The sequence below is a fragment of the Diaporthe batatas genome, assembly GCF_019321695.1.
Source record: "Diaporthe batatas strain CRI 302-4 chromosome Unknown Contig00003, whole genome shotgun sequence".
In the NCBI taxonomy this organism is placed as follows: domain Eukaryota; kingdom Fungi; phylum Ascomycota; class Sordariomycetes; order Diaporthales; family Diaporthaceae; genus Diaporthe; species Diaporthe batatas.
In genome coordinates, this window is record NW_025408550.1 from 308233 (window position 1) to 329345 (window position 21113).

A 21113-nucleotide genomic window follows, 5' to 3' on the forward strand; every position below is an offset into this window, starting at 1 on the left:
ATTTTAAAGCTCATAATAAGCACTAGTATATCAGTGGAGATAGGAACATCTATTTTTGTAAGAAAATATGGGGGGACGGCGACTTGTCTTGTTCCGATCTCAAAGGTCGTGCGTGCTACCGTGAATGCGTCCAGTCTCAAGCCTCGATTGGAAGGCGATGCGTAAAGTCCATGGCCCATCAACTCTGATAAATACAGATTAAGATGAAGAGGTACAATTATCGGCTGGACAGCTTTCGTATTCGGGGACAACTTCGAGAATGGGGAGTAGCTTCTAACAGCAGATTTAACGGCATTGGTGTCACAAATCTAAGCAGGGCATATCGAATAGAGCAAATTGACTGTTTTTCTATGAACACTGGCCGGGATAAGCCCGTATTTATAGACAATGGAGCGGCACAACAGTGGAGCCCACAGCTCCCGATAATAGGCTTGACCCAAGCAGGACTTGGACCATCCCAGATGGTCTTCTCATCTATAAAGGCACTAAAGCCCAGTCCTGACAGCTAAATATTCCTCCATAACTGACCTAGATATCATACATTCCCTTCATCAAGTAACTCCTCATCTCCTGAGTGTCTCAGGACGCCCGCCCATCTGAACACGAGACGGCCCAACATGTTGGATCTTCTCCTTGAGCGTCTGTTTCCCCCACCTCTCCTCATCCACCTTATCCTTCGCATCCTTCTTAGCCCGCCGGAGATCAAGGGTGGCGAGCAGGATATTCAGGAACGAGATGCCGCTCCCCGTGACATAGAGCGTCGTGAGGCCCATGCCGATGGCAAAGGCGAACTCAAAGGGCACCACGCGCGTGATACACAGCGTGACGGCGCCCAGGTCGGAAAAGCCGGTGATCACGGCCGGCATGGAGAGGGCAAGGAGGAGCTGGCTGAGGAGTGTGCCGATCGTGCGGCGGTCGGCCAGGGCGAACGGGACGGGGAGCACGGAGGCCGAGGCGTCTGGGGAGGGCGCTTTGGTCGAGATGTAGAGCTTGCTGAACACGTTGAAGGCAGTGGCTCCGAAGGTGACGAAGGCGGTGATCAGGCCGATGATCTGAAGAGAGAACGTCCGATTAGTCACTAGGAACCCGCGACAGGTGTATGTTGTCAAGGATAATTACTCACGCCATGTGCTGTCTGCATGTGGCCGGCCGTGCCCCTTGCCAAGAAGCCGAAGATCAGCAGCAGCAGCGTGGCTGGGCCCATCAACCAGAGCCACCCGATGTTTGCCCATTTTGTGGCCTTTGGAAGGACGTGGCCCAGCTTGAGCCGCAACAATAGAACTCGAGTGCCCTCGAGGGTGAGAATCAATGGGAGTATGGCCAAGAACACGGACATGGCAACCATTACTGTTTGAAGAGAGATACGTTAGCATCAGATCACGATTTGCCGCACCGTGCGAGGATATTGGAAGGGGAAATGACTCACTGTGAACAGCCAGGAATACTCCGAAGCGAACAGCCGTATTCCCGTTGATGCTGATGCCGTCCGCCGCAGACAGCAGGTTGCCCTGAAGATTATCAATCACCTTCTGCCCATCGATCTCAAACTTGTTCCCGTCGCTTGTGAATTTGATCAAGCCCTTTGGCACCACCTGCTGGATAGTAGTAATATTGATCCCAGTGGATACCCCATTCGTCGAGATGGTCCCGCTGTCCAGCAGACCAAGGCCCACGAGCACCAGGCCACCGACTCCCTCGCAGGAGAGGGCGGAGATGACCCGCTGAGTGACGGAGGAGATGGTATCCGCATTGAAAACGACAGAGAGGTTGAAGCTGTTCCCGTTGCTAACAGCCGTCACTCCAGAGTCCTGACGGGGGAGTATCGCACTCGAGAGGACCTGACGGACACTTCGCCTGGCCACACCCGTCCCATTGCTAGGAACGGGAGCAGAAGCAGCAGCAGGAGCCATACCAGAGTCGGTATTATTCCCAACCAGCCCCTCGACGAGCGACGTGACGTTCAGCTGCGACAAGAGCTGAACACCAACAATGGTGCCCTGCCCGCCGAGACCCGTGCCCAGACCCATGGCCGCACCGCCCAGGGAGTCGTTGAACGCGAGCGTGCTGGGCGGGATCGCAGCCTGCTGCGGCATCATCGCGGTGCCGTTGATGAGCGCCTGCAGGCCACCCATCATGTTGACGGCGTCACCCGCGCCCTGCACCAGGCCCATGGCGACGCCCTGCGCCGCCCGGCCGATATCAATGTTGCTCGCGGCGCCGGTCAGGGCCGTGTTCCCCGAGGTCAGCTGGGTCATGTTGATGTTCTCGGTGACGCTCTTGGTGAGGCCGAACGCGAAGTTGCCAGCGACCGCTGGGGCGTCGTTGCCGTTGGGGTCGGGCATGCCGACGATGGCGTTGTTGAGCTTGAGGCCCGCCGCCACGCCGCCGCCCAGCCCGGAGCCGAAGCTCTGGGCTGTCATGCCCAGGTTCGGGATGATCTTGTTGATGTTGATGCCCTGCAGGGCATTGCCGCTCGTCAGGCTCGACGTGTTCAGGTTGGACGTCACGCTGTTCGTCAGGCCGAAACCGAAGGCCCCCAGTGCGTCGGAGGCGGTGTTGCCTGTGGGAGGGGCTAGGTTCGCCTGGGTGAGCTTGAGGCCGGACGAGGCACCGTTTCCGATGCCCTGGGCCAGGGACATGGCGATCTGTGATGTTGGAACGCCGCCTGTGAACTGCTGAATGTTGATGCTGTTGGCTGAGAGCTTTGTCGTGTCGATATTGGATGCCAGAGACTTGGTCAGCGCGAAGGTGAACGTGTTCGCGATATCTGCCGTGCTGTTTCCGGGCGGAGGCTCCATTGCCATTGCCTGTGGAGATAGCTTCAGCCCTGACGATATGCCATTGCCTATGCCATTCGCAGCACCGAGCGCCACGCCGTTCAGATCGATACTTCCTCCTGCTGACCCTGCGAGACTCGAGATGTTGACAGCGCCAAGCAGCGATGCCGAGGCACCCATCGCCGCGTTTTGTATAGCAGGATTGAGGCCCGTCGCATTCATGCCGTTGTCGGCAGCCACCTTTGCCGCGATCTGCGTCGTCATGGGAGCTTGGGCGAGATTCAGCCCCTGAGCAGCTCCTGCGCCGAGGCCAATGCCAAGGAACATGCTAGCTCCTCCCACATCCTGGAGGAGAGAGTCCCCGATGCCGGACAGGGCTGAGGAGATGCTGCCAGTGATGCCAGAAAGGATGCCGCCTCCTGCTGCTGCATCAGTTGCCCCGGGTGTGGCAGGAGCTGTGCCGGTGCCGCCGCCCAGGAGACCCCCCAATCCTCCAAGTATATCTTGACGACGTTCTTTTGTGGCAGGGGTGCCATCGGAGAGGCTGTTTCGATATCTTTCGAGGCTGAGGCTAGCCTGTTGCAGTTCGGGGACATCTTCGAATCTCTTTGCGAGCATCCTGGAGAGGTCTGCTACCAGTTCGACGGCATCCTCAACATGACGTCTTAGTACTTGGTCCTGGGCTGCTGCTCTGGCCGTTTCTGGCGAGACGATGCCCGAGAACAGCTCTGCTACCTCCAATTCCCTTGCTGGTATCTTCGGGTCCACCTGAGAGGCGCTGACCCCTGATGCCACGACGAGGGTAGACAGCAACACCGTGGCAATTCTGAGCCTCCTTGATACTCTTTGGCCAGCCATTATATCAGTCGACAGGACGGCATCAAACAATGTGCAGAGTCGGCGGCGGCGAACGAAAAAAATATTAAGTATAAAAATATCGCCAGCGACAATTGAATGTATCGAAGAGCCAAGTCTAGCAGCTTGGAGTTCCCCACAAGCCGACTGAAGGGGCGGGAGAATCCGTGATCTAATAAACAAGCCTGGCACATCATCTTCCAGCCCCAGATTGAGCCATTGATCAGCCTTGGGTGACAGCCAGGTGGGCCTAGTTACCCAGGAAAACGGAGGTACATTGTCGCCATCGAGCCCCTTTGGTGGTGCAGTCCCCACAAACAGGCGGCCAGGGCACCGAAAGAAATTTCCCAATGCGGAATCGACTTCGTACCCGCGATTCTGTACATGCGAAGGTACCACAGTACTCCGTACTTCAGACAGGCAGAGGCTGAGTCGCTCAGGAGGCGCAAGACGCTGGCTTGGGCGGACACATCCCGGGCTTTGGGCCAACCCTGAATCGAGCCTGGGGTCGCATGGATATGAGTGGTGCTGGGGCAATGGGGCCCGTCCCAACCACTGAGATCCGCGCTGCATGGAAGCCCTCGAGATCATCTAGGACTCATCGTGCATGGTTCCAGACCGGGGCCCTGCGTGGGCTGCAAGGGCTGCAAGGAGTTGGGGTCGGATACCGGCCCCGTATTCGTTCATCTTGTGTGCGCTCGCAAGAGAGAAGCTGGAAGAAGCATAAGAATCGGGGCAGGGCCTTGTTTCCGTGCTCCAGCCCAGTGGGCCCATCCAGTCCAAAGAATCGACCAGGTTTTGGATCTGCGAGATTTGGTGTGCGCTCTGAGACCCGGACCTGGCTGGCGAATGGGGTGGCTTGACGGAGGCTGAGTGTCGTCGTCTGAAACGCCATAGTTAGACTCCGCGCTGTCAAAGATCGGGCGGCTGCGGATCGCGCTAGGTCACTCCTTACAGGGGCAACCGCGGAATATGGCCAGAGCACTTGACCTAATGCAGAAGGTTAGTGAGGGGTGACGCCACACGATGTCTTCGACTGGGCTTCGGACGACGGTTTTCCAAGGCTAGTGTCCAAATCTCTAACATGACAGATACCGACCTCGCCTGCCCGGGTGAGGCAAGGCATACTCAAATGTTTGCCCTGCCATGGTCCGGCTGACCAAGTGACCGTCTCACTGACTCGATTCAGCCTTCTGAAGTCGACGGAGTGTCGGGTCAGGCACTTCCGTTTCTCTTGTACGTCCTGGCCCTTTTCCTTGGCTTGTCTATATCATATCAGTGCTCTTGAGGATCACATCCGGGAACTCTGATCGCCACGGCCACTAAAGGAGCGACAGCAAGCACCAGGGTCTGCACTCGCATGGTAGAGATAGATATATTCAGAGGTATAGCATGATTGAGCTAAGCACCTGTCAGTCCATCTAGGTCGGAGGGACGCCGTTCAGTGGCCAGAGCTCCATCCAGTGATCTACAAGCCCGCGTCAGACAAGCGGGACTCCAACCATCAGTCTGCCAGGAGAGTTATTAGCGTTGAAACAATCTGGCCAGGCAGCTCCACCCCGGTGGCACAGAGGTGAACACTTTGTCCAAATAGGGGAATTTCTGTGCATCGAATACACGGGAACAGACTGTCAATGGCCCGAACGAAGCCGCTGTCTCGTCGGGCAGCCTGGGACTTGGGTCGATCCCCAGAAGTCTTGGAAGGTTCTGCCCCGGGGGTCATGAACACCCTGAGTTACATTGGTAGGCTGCGCCCCATCGATCACATGCGTTAGTCCGTGGAATGACTCACGATATCTTACGGCCATGCCATCCATAGTTATCCAGTGTGAGGGGCTAACACGTTTTACAACTGTGCACCCGTGAGGTGTATACTTACACACAGATCATTTGCTTGGGAACCGGCCTCGGATGAAGGCAGCCTGTCATCCAGAAAGCTTGATTACCAACAGAATCATGCTAGCTGGGTCCTGCTCCTAGAGAGGACGCCCTCGTTGCGAAGCCATCTCATGTGCGATCAAACCAACGATCCCATGTATGTGTCACGGTGTCAACCTCCTCGGGCCATGTCGATCATGACGTTCCGTCCTTTGCTTATAGTCACCAGATTTTATTAAGCAACGTTCCAGCGGGATGAGGATTCTGCCCTGTTTTTCAACTTGATACGGAACACCATTACCAACATGTGACGACTCTACTACTCCGGAAGACTGTCACGCAACCGAATCTGTCCTGTTTTATTCTTGTCGCTGGATCCGCGCATTCAACGGTTTTTTTTCTTTCCACAGGTGTAGATATGTTCTGTCTACCTAGGTACATGGACCAGCTTTGAGTCTGTAACGCTTGCATTGGATATGCACTAAGGAGGGTCATTCTCATTGTTGGCTTTACGTCCAAGCACCACACCATCACTGAAGCACTTGGATCGCGCCTCATTCTGTAGTCTCCATTGGTCCTTGAATCTTGAGCAAACTCTGCCTGGTCGGGCTAAGTCGAAGACCTCCGCAACTCTTGCTGATATTTAAACTCTGAGGAAAGCAATTCGAGTTGCCAAACGTGCTTGGCCATCCATAGGCTTATTAGGCACATGCGTCCATAGCGCTGAAGAAACGCTTGGGCTAATATGTTTCCCCCTGCCTTCCAATGCGTCGCACGGCCAAGGTGTTTCTATGCTCACTGATCGTGTCGTGCCTTCAACCAAGTTTTCTCATGCGTGCCCCCTGATCATCGTCTTGGTACGTGGAGCTGAATCGCGATGGCCGGTGTCTTTTTGCGGCATATAGAGAGCTACAGACGAAGCCCCGTCCAATGAGTCGTGTCAGATGGGACGTGGCCGATGCCATAAGTCCAAGTCGTGCATCAGGAAGGGCAATGGCAGGATTAATGATAACAGTAGCATTCACAAAATCAGGTTGAAACGAGGCACTCTGCAAAATCGCATGTGGGGTCCAAGATGGGCGGTTGAGGACCCATTTCTTGGTTGCCTATATCTCCGGCGCGGTATAGGGATCTGCGTCGAAGCGCCCTGGTCAACGGCCCGGGCGATGCGAATACGATCTACCCGGCCTCCGACCTCACCAGCCACACGGCAGCGCTCGATGGCTGTTTCAACACACCCTGGGGCAGCTTTCTCTGCAACCGTTGAGAGCTTGCCCGTGATTTGAAATCGAGAGGGGGGGGGGCGATGGGGGAATGTGACCCAGCCCGGACGCAGTAGTAGCCACATGTGCACGCACACGCCGTGGACTTGAGATAGCTTTCGCTCCATTGAAGCAACTGTAGACGGAAGAAGATACAAACGACCACGTCTTATCATTCATGCTATGTTTAAACTAACCGCTGGCTCTCACGTGATGGCTGTTGCTGTCCGAGGTGGCATCGAGTCTGCCTTGCCGTACTAAGTACCTTGGTTCAATGTTGGTCACCGAGTGGATCGCCCCAGTAACAGCAAAAGCATTGTTTGGAACTGCCTAGGTGCTCAATATGTAACGAAACCTGGTCTGAATCCAACGAAACCTAGGTGGTTTTGTTTTTAATCCCTATATATATAAAATATATATAGCGTCTTTATATAGTGGTAAATATTTAAAATTTAGTATTTAAAGAAATATAGTATTAATAATAATAAAAAGAGAATATAGTATATAGGTATATAGCTAAACTTTATACTATATAGATAAGGTTAGAAGGTATTACTTTTAACGGTATTATATTAGAATTACTAATATAAATAATTTAAGGGTTAATAGTTAGTAAAGTAGTTATATAATAAGATTAGAATAGTCTTAAAATAGCTCTTATAAGAAGAAGAATTTTATAATATAAGATTTAGTAAGCTAGTTTTTTTATTAATATACTTAATAGCTATTTAAATCTAGTTTTATTAAATAAATTAAATATATTATAATCCTTATTTTAAGTATATAATTATTAATAAAATAATAATATTATAATAATAAACTTATTTAAGAAAGCCTTTTATATAAATTATATAAAAGATTAAAATTCTTTTAAAAGTTAAGTAAAGTTTATTTACTATATATTAGATAAATACTATATAAGGAAAGTAGAAATTTAGGTATTTAAGAATTAAATTTTTTTTTAAGTATATTATTTTATTATTAAGGATTTATCTACTTTTATATAATATATAAGGAATATAGTAGAAGAGGGAGCTTTATAGGGGAAGTTAATAATTTTATTATATATAGATAAGTTTAAAGGTATATATTAAGTAATTATTGACTTTATACTTAAGGTATAAGCTAATAGTTAGTTTAAAAGTTAAGAAGATAATGAATAGATAAATAGTTAAATAAAAAATATAATGTGGCTGAAGCCTCTAACGAAACCTATTGCTAGTAAAACTTTGTGCCTCGGTGGGTAGTTAACCACATGTAGAAGAGCACGGGGCAATAGGGGGCCAGTGGCGTGGCGATACTAGGCACTCAACAAGTCGGAAGCGAGGCACGTTCAAGCAACATGGCATCTATTTCGGATTGTTTCAACTTAAGGAACGGTTCGACAACCAAATCAGCGGGTGGAATGTGTGGAGGTATGTTCCGAAAAGTTATGATAGAACATTTCCATGGTTCGGTGTTTTTGTAAATTCTTACTTCCCTCCTCGAGACTCGTGTCTTTCAGACCACCTGGGTAATCATTGGCGACAGGCCGATTGGGGCAAAGCCCCATTGGAGCGCCTGCGCAGCGCTGCAGATAGGGTACCTAGGTATGAACAAACTCAAATTTCAGGGCTGAGGTAGCCGTCCCCAGGATCCCGTACTGAACGATCCGTGGCAGGCATCAAAACCGCCTGCAGGAAAATAATTGATGCCCCGAGGAAGAATGAGCATTTCCACGACTTGAAACATACGAGCGATGCACCCAAACCAGAACGGAAAGTGTATCGAGATCACTTCTTCTTATCCCGTCCAGCCCGTCCAAACACAGCCGCATCCCTCTCCATAACCAGCATAGTAGCAGCAGCCACCGGACCACCGACGACCCCATAACCCAATACCTTAGGCACCACGTCTCGGAGCAGACTCTTGCCGGGCAGGGCAGCCAGGTACACAAAGACAGCCCACGCCAAAATAGCAGTCCCGGCGGATGCCACATCCCACTGCAGGAACAGCTTGGCAAGCTCGGGCTTTCCAGCAGGCGAGCCCGGGTCACCTGCCATCGGAGAGTCCCACGGCCAGGAGGGGACGAACAACGACTTGAGGGTGAGTTGCTCGAAGATGGCCTTCAATTCCTCTGGGACCAGGGCCGCGGGGGTTAGAGCGACCGCCATGGCGATAGTGCGAGGGACGAAGCACATGTAGAGGATAACGCGATAGGCGCTTGTGACGAGGGCGCGGGCTCCGGCGGCCGTGAGGCGTTCGTTCGCGTCCGGCAGGAAACTCTTCATGATGTAGTGGCAGACTGTGTCCGTGATAGGGAAGACCTGCCACATTGCCACACACTTGTAGTGAGCGTCTGCAGGGAGGAACGATGGGGAGGGCAGGCTCATGAGCACGGCTGGGACAATGAACGAGAGGACGGCGTTATGCAGCAGCGGCGTGGAATCGCTCGGGTCGACAGCGAGGTCCTCTGGGGTTGGGTTGCTGCCGCTCGTTGGAGACGTGAGAAGGTGAATCAGGAAGTAGATGGGCGACGTGATGGCTATGGTGATGTTCTGCATGAGGACGCCGAAGGTTCCAGTCCTGCTGGCTGTCAGCCTCCATCACTCACTCAATGTCGTGCTGCTCTCACGTCAACTGGTCTGGGCGTCAACTCACCAACTCACGATGCGGCCGTGCCGGCTATTACCCCCTCTATATCCCTCAAGTCTGATGAACAACCAAGCCGCGCAGACCTCAGCCATGAGAAGCCAGTATGCTACCGCCACATCCCATGTCGCCGGGCCGTCGATTAGGATCACGAAGAATCCGATCAAGACAGCCAAGTGATTATCGATCAGCTCGATGCCGGTGTAGGTAGTCTTGTATGGAGTCGGACCACCTAAGAAGTATTTCTTGGTGGCCTGGTAACCGGAACTGCTTGCCAGAGCATCCAGCAACCCATTTTTGTGGGAGGCTCCGAACGTGGCGTACCCGCCAAAGACCGCGCACGCCACCAGGATACCGGCTGTGATCGTTCGCCCGAATGTCGATGAGGCCATGCCGAAGTTATTCAGTTTGCTTGGTACGGTTCTCAGAATCTAGCGATCCACTTCAAGTTGTCGCGTTGACGTGGGTGCGGGCAGAGATATGTGCGGTATTTCACATGCGAAGAAAGGTTAGGATTCGCCGAGGCAATCTCCGCCGACGTGACCCACCGCAAAAGAGTCCGCCAAGGGCCCCGGCCCAACAACCACCGCGGGATTTCTGTTCGTGTTTTTTCTGGCAGGATGAGAATAATTTCTCTTACCCATTGGGACTACGTTGGCTAGATTCCTTCAAGACAGGCGACGAAACCCTTAGAAGCCTAGGCCCCAGCTTCTCGGGAATGATAGGGGTCCCCAACACGCAAACGACAAGGATTCTAGATATCTTGAAGCCCTGCTGTTCTGAGAAGCAGTCCCCCACGTATACGCTGGGTTGCGCCTACCTGCACCTCAGCTTCCTGGGGTTATGTAACTTGACAGTGTTCTTCATACTAACAGAAGACAAGATTCAACCCCTGTATTAGCCCTGTGTTTCGGATGTATCAGTGTAACATGACTCTTAGTAGATGGATGCATCTCTTTACATTACTTTCCTTCTCGACTGTTGACCAAGTGATAAAAGCAGCAGAAATATTGAACTTGAACACTATTCAAAGTACCAAGACTTTCACTTGAGACGTGTTGGATTCAGACACAATGCTAACAGTCCCGGTACGTCTGTGGACACCCCCCCCCCCTAGATCGAGATTTGGTCCTCTTCAAATTACAACATGCATCTCATGACCTCGAAGACTTTGATCGAGTTCCAGGCATTGTCCACTGATTCAGCAGCGGCATTTGAAAGCAAGGCGAATGATTTGTCTCTCCTCCACGTTGCGGCTCCGGTCCTCTCCAACCGGAGAGACAAGTGGGAACGCACTAAACCCAATGGAGGCATTATTTTGAGAAACTCGAAGCAACAGTGACATCCTGCCTTCGCCTCTCTTCCAGTCACAGCATTGTGTTAGTAATCCGGGCTCGCATCATGAGTTAGGACGAGCTTGTGAAGCTGCCCTTTGACAGACGCGCCCTATGGGGGGCCTAACCGGAAGAAGGCATTAATTCGAGACGACGTTAAGTCTGCTTGGTGGGCCATCGCAATGCCACGAATAAATATGAGACAGAAGAACAGCCTGTATGTGGGCAATGAAGAACTGTGCATTGTAAAACTTTCGAATCTCGATAGCACTGCACAACCATGGCATCGTCGGAGACACCAAAAGCGCAGCCGTCCCTCGCCCGCTACGACGCCACAGACCCCTCGACCACGCCCGAGAGATTAGTCGAGATCATAAACCGCGACGGCGCGGTCATAGTAGAGAAGCTGATCACCCGTGATCTCGCAGAGGCAATCAAGAGGGATCTGAAGCCACACTTCGACCAAGACATCCCGGACAAGTATGGCTTCTTCCCGCCGACGACCCAGAGGGCCTCGGGCCTGCTGGGCATATCGGACAGCTGCGTCGAGCTGGCGTGCAGCAGGCTCTACACCGACGTCGCCAACATCCTCGTCTCCTCGTCACACACCTTCTGGAGGGGCGACCGCCAGAAGACGGTCAGCGGGAAGCCCATCATCTCCTCGACGGTCGGGTTCCGCGTGAACCCCGGCGGGACGAGGCAGGTGCTGCACCGCGACGACAAGTAAGTGGTTTGTTTGCTGTGGCTCGCCGCTGCGGTGGCCATCTTGCTGACCTGGGCGCATTAGTGACTACCACCCGCATGACAAGAAGTTGCCAGTGATGATCGGGTGCGTCACCGCGCTGACCAAGACCACGGCAGCCAACGGCGCCACGGTCCTCATCCCGGGGTCGCACCTGTGGGGCCCGGAGCGGCGGCCTCTGGACGAGGAGGCTGTCCCTGCTGAGCTCGAGCCCGGCGATGCGTGCATCTTCCTCGGGAACACGTATCACGCCGGCGGAGCAAACATCACCAAGTGCGCCCCTTCAGAGTACCGAGGATCCTTTTGGCTTTTGTAATTCGCTGACCAGGAGTCACAGAGACGAGTATCGTGAGACCGTGGGCATATTCCTCTGCCAGCCAACCTTGCGCCCGGCGGAGAACCAGTTCCTCATGGTCCCCCTGGAAAAGGTCAGGAAGATGAGGCCGCAGGCCCAGAGGCTTTTGGGATATGGCCTATGTGAGCCAGGCGTTGGTTTCATGAAGTACCAGGATCCTATGAGGGTCTTGTTTGGGGTTGAGGATGAGGAGACCGTCGACTTCTGATTTATCTCAAATGGTGCGTCTTGGTGTCCCGGATTTGGATTGATGAAGCGCCGTGGCCTTCAAACGACGAACAAGCGCTTACCAGACGCCTCCCTGGTCTGAGCCAGTGATCTCCAGTCATTATTCGTCCCGGCCCAGAAGTTCCGTAGAAAGTCAAGCACATCTAAATAGTAGTCGAATCTTGTGACTTCATGAATCACTGTGAACATCGATGTGATTATCGTTTGACGCTCCTCGTTACCAAAACAAGCAGTTCCCGCAATGAAGGTCGGCCAAGCAAGGTTCTGTACGAAGGCGTGAACGTCCTCGAATCGTGACAGCTGGTCGAATAACCGTGTGCATGCTGTCACCCAGTGGGCACTTTCCTCGTCTGCACACTTGAGACACTGCAACGCATACAGCAGTCCTGCGTTGTGATATATCTCTACCAGGCGCACAAAGTCGCGAGCCATCATTGATCCGTCCAGGCCGAGCCGGCCTGCCGCGATCAAGGTGGTTCCTCTGGCCTGCTCGAATTCCGAATGGATTGTGGAGAGTGTGAGACGGCTTTCGAAGGGTCCGGTTGGGTGCGGGCCTTCGTGCGTGTGTTCAATAGACTCGAGTGTGATCTGGTGCAGGAGTTTGAGGTATTTCGAGAAAAGCAGGAAGTCCGAGCCCGGCGCCGGAGTGATTGCGTTTTTAATGCTAGCCTTGTCGAACGTCGTAGTGGCTGCTATGATGTCTTCGATGGCTAGCTGGTTGCGGAGGAAAGCAAACAGCTCGCGGCCTTCGGTAGACACTGACTGGTTGAAGATGTGGACAATCGTCCGAGCCGCTTGCCTGTGGCCTTCAGCCGCCTCGAGACGGCACCTTGCATTCTCATAGTTGTTGATGATCAGGATCGAGGCGAGCATCCACTCGGCGTCGGCGATATCAGAGTGGCTGTCCAAGTCGACGCCTTCAGCTACCTTCTCGGTCATCTCTTGAGCTCGGGTTTTGATCAGCTGAAGGCACTTGTCGCGAGCGCTTTCGGCCATCGCGGCGATGTTCTCAAAATGGTATGCTCTCCAGCCATGTTGAGCGGCAAAAGCCACGATGGCGAAGCGGATGGCCGGCTGGTGTTCAGCAAGAGGAATCACATGCTTCCGATAAGCATTTTCCTCGGAATCTAGCCAGACCATGAGGCCTGCAAGGTTTCGCCGATAATACTCCATAAAGCGACTGTCTGATGCCTGGATGTCCATCCGGGAAGCCGCAGGGAGATCAACTTTCATCGTTTCATGCCAATTGGAGCACGGCGGTGCTGTTCCACCCTCGGGCTGGGCGTTCTGCAGGTATACCGGGGCAGATTGTGAGGAGCCCGGTTGAGATGCCCTGGTAGGCACGGTCCGGCCCTGGAGATGGCCCCTGGCTGCCACGCCGTTGATCCATCGTAGCTGGCGGTTATATCCAGGACATCCCAGGCCTTTCTTGGAACATTTTGCACAAGTCGGGCGCTTGAGGTCGCAACGAATTCGTCGCCGTTCGCAGTTGGCACAGCCTTTGGTCAGGGATTACGGTCAGCACCCGCCTTCTCCAGGGCGAGCCGAGTCGCGATGCAACTCCTACCTTTCTCCGTGATTGAGTTCACAGTTTTGTTCTTCCGCGGATTGCTTCGACCTGCCGTCGGCATTGCGCAACTTGCTTCCGGAAGCTGGTGGTCGCTGGCATCGGTGTGCCTGGCTAGATAGGTGTTCTTCGAAGTCTGGTTCATTGCAGGACTTTCGTCGAGGAGTGGGGCCGTCGAATTTGCTCCGTCACTGCGTCCGGCCTCCAACGCCTTCCGTCCTTCCGGCCCGATCGGCTTCGATGGCCCGGGATGCAAAGCCGCTCAGTGCCGTGCCGCCAAACGCCTCGTTCGCTGCATTCCGGCACGCATTTAGCATCACAGACCTAGGGGTTGATCATTTGACTAAATAAAAATGAAGCAGCCGACGGTATTGTGCTTGGTCCACAGATTTCTTTCACGAAGCTCATCCGAGTGGACTGCGCATGTGGCATGTAGCATGTAGCAAGGGTGGAGGCATTCAAGTTGAGTGTGACCATTCTGGCGCTGTTGCCTAACATGCACTAATATCTGACTGACCCGATGACGCCGTCATTTCTCATGACTGTCTGCCGACACCCATGCTTTACATCCAAAGCTCGCCATGGAAGAGGAATATCTCAAAAGAGCCACCGTCTCGCCCCACTGGCTTGACGGCGGGAATTCATTCTGGTACCGCCGTCACCTGTCCGCTGGAAAGTCCGAGTTCACACTCGTGGACTGCGTGAACCAGACCCGCGGACCCGCTTTCAACCACGAGGCTCTGGCTGACGCGTTGAGAAGCCGATCCGAATCAGCAGAGCTTGGACAGGACATAGGCCCGAACTCGTTGCCCTTCACCTGGATCGAATTTTCTCCAGACGGCTCTTCGATAGGATTCGTCTGGAACAAAAGGAAATGGGGGTTCAGCTTGGACAAAGGGCTTATAGAACGGGACGGCAACTTTGTTCAGGCCAGAGACCAGCTTCTCACCAAAGAGCGCCCTTCTCGCCCAGGGAGCCAGGCGACAACTGTCACATTCGCCAATCATACCGATGGCCCTCTGTCCCTCTTTTGGATCGACTTCGACAGCAAAGCAAAGCTCTATGAAAAGATCAGTCAGGGCAAGACACGTGAACAACGGACATATGCAGGCCACGTCTGGAAACTGGTCAACGAGGAAACAAAGCAGACCAAGGCTATCTACGTCGCTCCCGACGAAAGCGAGGACTACATCGTCATCGATGAGAGTACCATGACGGAGGAGAAAGCCAAAGACGGTGACGGTGACGATGACGATGATACTGGTGCTATCGAATCTAAAGGACAGGATGTGAACAGGGAGCGAGTGGATCCTATGACCCATAACATCTCGGTGGCAGGAAACAATGTCTGGCTCACAGACGACGAAGGCCATCGGACCAAGCTATCATCTGACGGAACCATGACCAACCCATACGACGGCGACAAGGTGTTTGCATCCCCAGATAAGAAATTCGTCGTCGTATGGCAATACACACCGGAAGAGTACCACGTCCTGCATCTCCGAGAGTCAGCGCCCGAGGACCAGCTTGAGCCAAATTTGCGGACAGTGCCGTACTTGAAACCAGGCGATCGTGTGAGAGTTGACCGCCCCCGGCTGTTCGATCTGGATTCGAGGTGCGAGGTGCCCACGAGCGACCTCTTGTTCGACAACCCGTATAAGATCAAGGACGTGGGCTGGGACGAAGGCAGCTCCGAGTACCGCTTCATCTTCAACGAACGCGGCCACCAGAAGCTCCGCCTGATAGGCATGAAAACGACTGGCGAGGTCAGAACCCTGATCGAGGAGAGCAGCGAGACCTTCGTCGACTACTCCAGCAAGCTGTACCACCGCCTAGTTGACGGCACGGATAGCATGCTCTGGTTCAGCGAGCGGGATGGGTTCAACCACATATATTTCTTCGACCTCAAGAGCGGCCAGCTGAGGAACCAAGTCACGAAAGGGCAGTGGAACGTTCATTCTGTCACCCACGTTGACGAGGAGAAACGGCAGATCTGGTTTCAAGGATATGGCATGGTCGCTGGACAGGACCCCTACCATGCGCACTTGGCTCGCGTTGACTTTGACGGGAAGGACTTCAGGGTTCTGACCAAAGGCGACGGGGATCACCAATGGACGCTGTCCCCGGGGCATCGCTACTTCACCGACACGTGGTCACGGGTTGATCTGCCGCCTCGGTGTGTTTTGAGAGATTTGGAGACGGGAGATGAGATCCAGGAGTTGGAAGGGGGAGCAGACGACATCGAGCTCCTCCTTGCCAAAAGGTGGGTGGCTCCAGAAAGATTCACAGCGCCCGGGAGGGACAGCGAGACAGCAATCTACGGGCTCATCATCCGCCCGTCGGGTTTTGACGCATCAAAAAGGTACCCGATTATTGAAGATATCTACGCTGGTCCCCATGGTTTTCACACGCCAAAGAAATTCTCTACCCTATCCAAACAGCGCAAGTGGGCGGACCAGGGCTACGTGGTGGTCATGCTAGACGGGATGGGGACCAACTGGCGGTCAAAAAGGTTCCACGACGTGTGCCACAAGAACCTCAAGGACGCCGGGCTTCCAGACCGCATCGCATGGATCACGGCGGCCGCCGGGACGCGCCCGTGGATGGACAGATCCCGGGTCGGCATCATGGGGGGCTCGGCCGGGGGCCAGAGCGCCGTGGCCGCGCTGATCCACCACGGCGGGTTCTACAAGGCCGCCGTTGCCGACTCGGGGTGCCACGACAACCGGATGGACAAGATATGGTGGAACGAGCAGTGGATGGGCTACCCGGTGGACGAGTCCTCGTAGGACCCGTCGAACGTGGTCCACGCGGGCGGGCTGGCTGGGGCTCTGATGCTGATTGTGGGCGAGCTTGATGAGAATGTTGATCCTGCCTCGACTTTCCAGCTGGTCAAGGCCCTCAATGACGAGGATAAGGACTACGAGTTCGTGTTTATACCGGGGGCGGGACACTGTAGCGGTCGTGCGAAGTTTGCTCTTCGGCGACAGGAGGACTTTTTCAGACGTCATCTACGCCCATGAACTCGTCTCTAGCCGCCTAGATCAATGGAATGGGTGGTGGTAGAGGGGAGAAACATGCAAATTGATGTCTCGTTAAGGGTAAGCATGTACAGAGCGCAATTGTCACAGCGGATTCAACATGATGGATTGAAATTAACAGAGTCTTACAACATCGCCATCGGTTTACATGCTCCGTCCTGGTTGCCCATCGCCTCCTTTTTGTCTAGCCCAGCAGTACATGAGGTTCTTGCGACACATATGTCTACATGCCATCGTATCCGTACAGGTCTTGCGAGGTCCATCTTGATCTACTCTTCTTCTCGGACAGGGAATAAAAGAAAACAGCGTAGGCACACAGGTAGGCATGGACTGACCTGACCAAATCCATCCTCGTCGGTTCTTCCAACCACCCGCCCGTCCCCCCCTCTGGTGTATCCCACCTGACCGCAGCAAATCCACGCCCGCTTCATGCCTCATAACTCATCGCTCATTAACGTCCTTGGAATGTGTCCATCAGAATCTCACACCCTCTCTCAAGACCAGACACACACACACACCATCCCCAATCACCCATCTCAGTCCTTCACAGGCCCCTGGCTCCGGCTCCGGCTCTGGCTCCTCGGCCTGCGCAGGTCACACTTGCGCACGACGGTGATATTCCCGCGGTCCTTGGCGTCGCGCACGACAACAAGCGCGAGGTCATCCCGCACGCCGGCGGCGCTCTTCCTGGACACGGCCGAGCTGCGCGACGACACGCTGCGCGCCATGCTCGGCGCCCGGCTCCTGACCTTGCGCCTCTCGGGCGCGGGCGCGGGCGGCGGCGGCGGGGGGCCGACCAGGCTCGGGCTCGGCGGGATGGGGATGTCGGCCGGCTCGCTGGGGGGTGGCGACTGCGGCAGCGGGATGTGCGCGCCGTTATTCAGCCCCAGCCCAAGCCCCAGGTCGTGCTGGGCGGCCGTCATGGCCGCGATCAGGCCGTTGGCCGCGGCCAGCTGCCCCGCGAGCTCGGCGACCCTGCCCTCGAGCCCGGCCTTGTCCGCCTCGAGCGCGGGGACCTTTGCGGCCTCCTCCTCGAGCGCCGGGACGCGGTCGGCGGCGGCCCTGGTGTGGCCGAGCTCCACCTGGGCGACGATCAGGGCCGAGGCCGCCGAGTCGCGCTCGCCCTCGAGCTGCGTGATGCGCTCGCCGAGGGAGGCCCTTGTGCTCTCGACCTCGGCCGTGAGCTCGGCGTTCTTGGCCTCCAGGTCGGCTGTCTTGGCCTCCAGCTCGGCCGTCTTGATGTTGAGCTGCTGGTTCGCGGACTGGAGGTCTGCGACCTCTGTCTTGTCGTCTCCGGGGGGTGCGAACTCGACGACCACGACGTCCTTCTCGTCCTCGACGGTGGGCTTGGGCGGGGCCGCCGGCGCCGGCGCTGGGGCTGGCTCTTCTGGCGGAGGAGGAGGTGGTGGTGGTGCGTCAGCAGGCGTCGGCTGCGGCTCGGCCTTGCTGTCCTCCTCCAGGGAGGCGGCCTTCTTCTTGAGCTCCTCGTGCTCTGCCTCCAGGGCCTTGCTGCTGTCGAGCAGCTTGGCCACCTCGCCGTCCGAGGCCGCGAGCTTTGTGCGGAGGTCGATCAGGTCCTTCTCCTGGTCGACGGCGAGCAGTCTGTGGCCGTCGAGCTGGATCAGGAGGGTGTCTCGCTCCGAGGCCAGCGTGTTGGCCCTCGACTGCTCGACACCGGCCTTGGCCTTCTCCTCGTTGAGGCTGACCTCCAGGGACTTGACCGACTCCTTGAACTTCTCAACGTCGGCATGTGCGCCGTCAATGTGGGCGTTGAGGACGGCGATCTGCTCCTCCAGGTCTTGCACCCGGAGGTCGTGGCCCACGGTCATGCCGGCGACGAGGGCGTCCTTGGCAGCCTCGAGCCCCTCCATCTGCTGCTTGTGCTCGTCCTTGAGCGAGGCAATGTGCTGCTGCGTCTCCCTGGCGCGCGCCTCGAGGCTGCTCGCCAGGCTCTTGATCTGCCCGTCGCGGTCCCTGATCCTGTCCTCGAGGCCGTCCTTGTCCTTCTCCAGCGCCCCGACCTGCCTCATGAGCCCGTGCTTCTCCTCCACCAGCCCCTTCATCCCGTTCTCGAGCTCGGTGATGCGGTGCAGGTAGCTCTTGACGTCCTGGTACAGGCCGTCCCGCTCGCCGTGCAGCGCCGTGATCTCCCCCTGCTGCTCGTCGACCCGCGCCTCGAGCGGGCCCACGCGGCCCTGCAGCGACTCCTTGATGATCTGCAGCGACGCCACCTGCTCGACCACGAAGCGCTCCTTGTCGCTGACGTGGCTCAGCGTCTTGGACAGGTCGGCGCACCGCTTCTCGAACTCGTCCCTGATCCGCTGCAGCTCGGCGCGCTCCGCCTCGGTGGCCTCGAGCGTCCTGGCCTGCGCGTCGAAGCGCGTCTTGAGGTCCGCCAGGATCTTGCCCTGGTCGATGAACGACTCCTGCAGCTTGTCGTGCTCCCGCTGCGCCTTCTCGATGTCGCTGAGCTTCTTGTCCAGCTGCTGCTTTTCCTTCTGGCGCGCCCTCTCGCGCTCCTTGTCGGCCTTCTCACGCTCTTTGGTCGCCTTCTCACGTTCCCTCTCGGCCCTTTCGCGCTCCTTCTCACGTTCTTTGTTCGCCTTCTCCCGCTCCCTCTCAACCCTCTCGCGCTCCTTCTGGGCATTTTCGAGCTCGGCCTTCTCCTTCTGGAGTTTCTTCAGCTGCCGCTCGTGCTCCTTCTTCCGCTCCGCCTCGGCAGCCTCCTCCCTCAGCTTCCGCTCCAGCTCGGCCCTCTCCTTCTCCCGGGCCTGGAGCCGGGACCTCTCGATCTCCAGCTCGAGCTTCTGCACCTCCTTGGTCTGCTGGACCAGCTCCTTGCTGAGGTTCTTCTCCTGCTCGGAGACGGTCGGCCGCGCGGCCTTGTCCTCCGCCTTGGCCTTGACCTTCTCCGGCTCGGCAAACCTGACCGAGGGCACGCGCTTGATCGCTGGGGCTGGGGCTGGGGCCGGTGCGGCCCTGGCCTCCTTGGCCTCCTTGGCCTGGTTCTGCTCGGCCTTGAGCTGGGCGATCTTGTCCACCAGGGCCTCCTCCACCAGCTGCCTCTTTCGGGCCTCGTCGCGGTGCTCGCGGTGCTCGCGGGAGTCCGACCGGTTGACCTCGATGTGGATGTGGGGGGCGCTGATGGTGTTGCTCCGGGCTGCCGAGGAGCTGGAGGTGGAGGTATAGCTCCTGGAGGAGGAGTGGCTGCTCGTCACCGACTTGGTCGATGACGAACTCGCAGAATCCTTGCTCCCGTTGGAGAGGATGGACTTCTGGGTCGTGTGGCGGAGGATGGACGGGCGAGGGGTCTCGGCCACCGCGCGAGACTGGGGCGGTTCTCGCCCGTGCGTCTGCGTGGGCGTCGTGGTCCTGGTCTGGGTTGGTGTGATGTTGTACGTGTCGCCCTTCTCGGTCATGTCCGACATGACACTCGTGGCAGTGGTGCTGGTGGAAAGGCACGATGCGCTGTCTCCCTCCGAGTCCCAGACGTTGTCGCCCGAGAAGTGGTCCATGGAGATGGTCGAGTTGGACATGGACAGCTGCGTCGTCAGGTCCGTCGGCCGGCGGTACGGGACCGTGGGCGCATCGGCCGGGAAGGCGCCTGGCAGGTGCATCTGCATCGAGGGCTGGCTCACATGCGGTCCCATGGGCCCCGAGAGGTCCAGGTGATTCACGCCTGGCGCGTTGGTGGAGAATGGGTTGGCGGACAGAGGGGCCACAGGCCGGCTGCTGTTCAAGGACACGACAGGCGGCTGTGGCGCCAGGCCTGGTGTCTCTCTGATCCCATGTTGGCTGCCGAAGATGCTCGGTTGTGTGCTGCTGGCGTACATCGACGTGGGCCGTTGATAGGCCGGGGCCGTGGCACTGTGCGACAGCTGTGGCCTGTACGGCTCCTGCTCGAGTCCGTAGACAGGTCGCGCAGGGGGGGCAGCAGTGCTCGGGCCTGGTCGGGCGGTGCTGGCAGACTTGCTGGTGGTCCTCGAGGGGCGGAGGGAAGTGCCCTGGTGGGAAGAGCTGTTGCTGTTGCTGCTTGAGGACGGCGGGGCGCTTCCTGTGGACGCCTTGGTCGAACTCATCGATAGTCCGGATGTCTCAGAGGCGTCGTCATGGTCCATGTGGCGTGACAGCCGGTGAGACTTGGTGTCATGTGAGCTCGACCGTGCCGATGGGGACCTCGACTGCCTCGTGCCAGAGGGCTCTGTGCTAGCTTCATTGCCCGCCCGCTGGTTGCTGTTCGTCTGACTCTTGCTCTCTGCGGGCCGGAAGTAGTCCATGCCTGGGAAGGCCCAGGAGCCAGAGGAGCGAGAGGTCATTGCTGCTGGCCCGCGGCTCAAATCCTGCCGTGGTTCTGGGTCGTGATCCCTTCGAAATCCTGCCGGGTGTTGATAAATATGCAAATTCAGCGGTCTCGGTAACGTCTTGTGTGGTGGTACTGAAGTT

The 21113-nt window shown here is 56.2% G+C and overlaps 6 protein-coding genes across 6 annotated transcripts; 2 read left to right on the forward strand and 4 right to left on the reverse strand.

The window, feature by feature from the left end:
- Positions 1 to 327: 327 nt before the first annotated feature.
- KVR01_003378 (uncharacterized protein) lies at positions 328 to 3635 on the reverse strand (the record flags this gene model as incomplete). The annotated part of the gene is made up of 3 exons (XM_044788986.1): positions 328 to 1052; positions 1124 to 1347; positions 1427 to 3635. The coding sequence occupies 3 exons, from the start codon at positions 3633 to 3635 to the stop codon at positions 564 to 566; spliced, it is 2922 nt and encodes a 973-aa protein (XP_044648393.1). The 3' UTR covers positions 328 to 563.
- Positions 3636 to 8544: 4909 nt separating this feature from the next.
- Positions 8545 to 9795, reverse strand: KVR01_003043 (uncharacterized protein; the record flags this gene model as incomplete). The annotated part of the gene is made up of 2 exons (XM_044789063.1): positions 8545 to 9337; positions 9413 to 9795. 2 exons carry the CDS (start codon positions 9793 to 9795, stop codon positions 8545 to 8547), a joined length of 1176 nt encoding a protein of 391 aa, XP_044648058.1.
- Positions 9796 to 11017: 1222 nt separating this feature from the next.
- On the forward strand, positions 11018 to 12042 carry KVR01_003822 (uncharacterized protein; the record flags this gene model as incomplete). Its single annotated transcript, XM_044793325.1, has 3 exons — positions 11018 to 11460; positions 11525 to 11752; positions 11817 to 12042. The coding sequence occupies 3 exons, from the start codon at positions 11018 to 11020 to the stop codon at positions 12040 to 12042; spliced, it is 897 nt and encodes a 298-aa protein (XP_044648837.1).
- A 59-nt stretch (positions 12043 to 12101) lies between these two features.
- On the reverse strand, positions 12102 to 13202 carry KVR01_003490 (uncharacterized protein; the record flags this gene model as incomplete). Its single annotated transcript, XM_044789072.1, has 2 exons — positions 12102 to 13136; positions 13161 to 13202. The coding sequence occupies 2 exons, from the start codon at positions 13200 to 13202 to the stop codon at positions 12102 to 12104; spliced, it is 1077 nt and encodes a 358-aa protein (XP_044648505.1).
- A 1008-nt stretch (positions 13203 to 14210) lies between these two features.
- Positions 14211 to 16418, forward strand: KVR01_002393 (uncharacterized protein; the record flags this gene model as incomplete). Its single annotated transcript, XM_044792606.1, has 1 exon — positions 14211 to 16418. The coding sequence occupies one exon, from the start codon at positions 14211 to 14213 to the stop codon at positions 16416 to 16418; it is 2208 nt and encodes a 735-aa protein (XP_044647408.1).
- A 788-nt stretch (positions 16419 to 17206) lies between these two features.
- KVR01_002426 (uncharacterized protein) lies at positions 17207 to 20986 on the reverse strand (the record flags this gene model as incomplete). The annotated part of the gene is made up of 1 exon (XM_044792263.1): positions 17207 to 20986. The coding sequence occupies one exon, from the start codon at positions 20984 to 20986 to the stop codon at positions 17207 to 17209; it is 3780 nt and encodes a 1259-aa protein (XP_044647441.1).
- Positions 20987 to 21113: the final 127 nt, after the last annotated feature.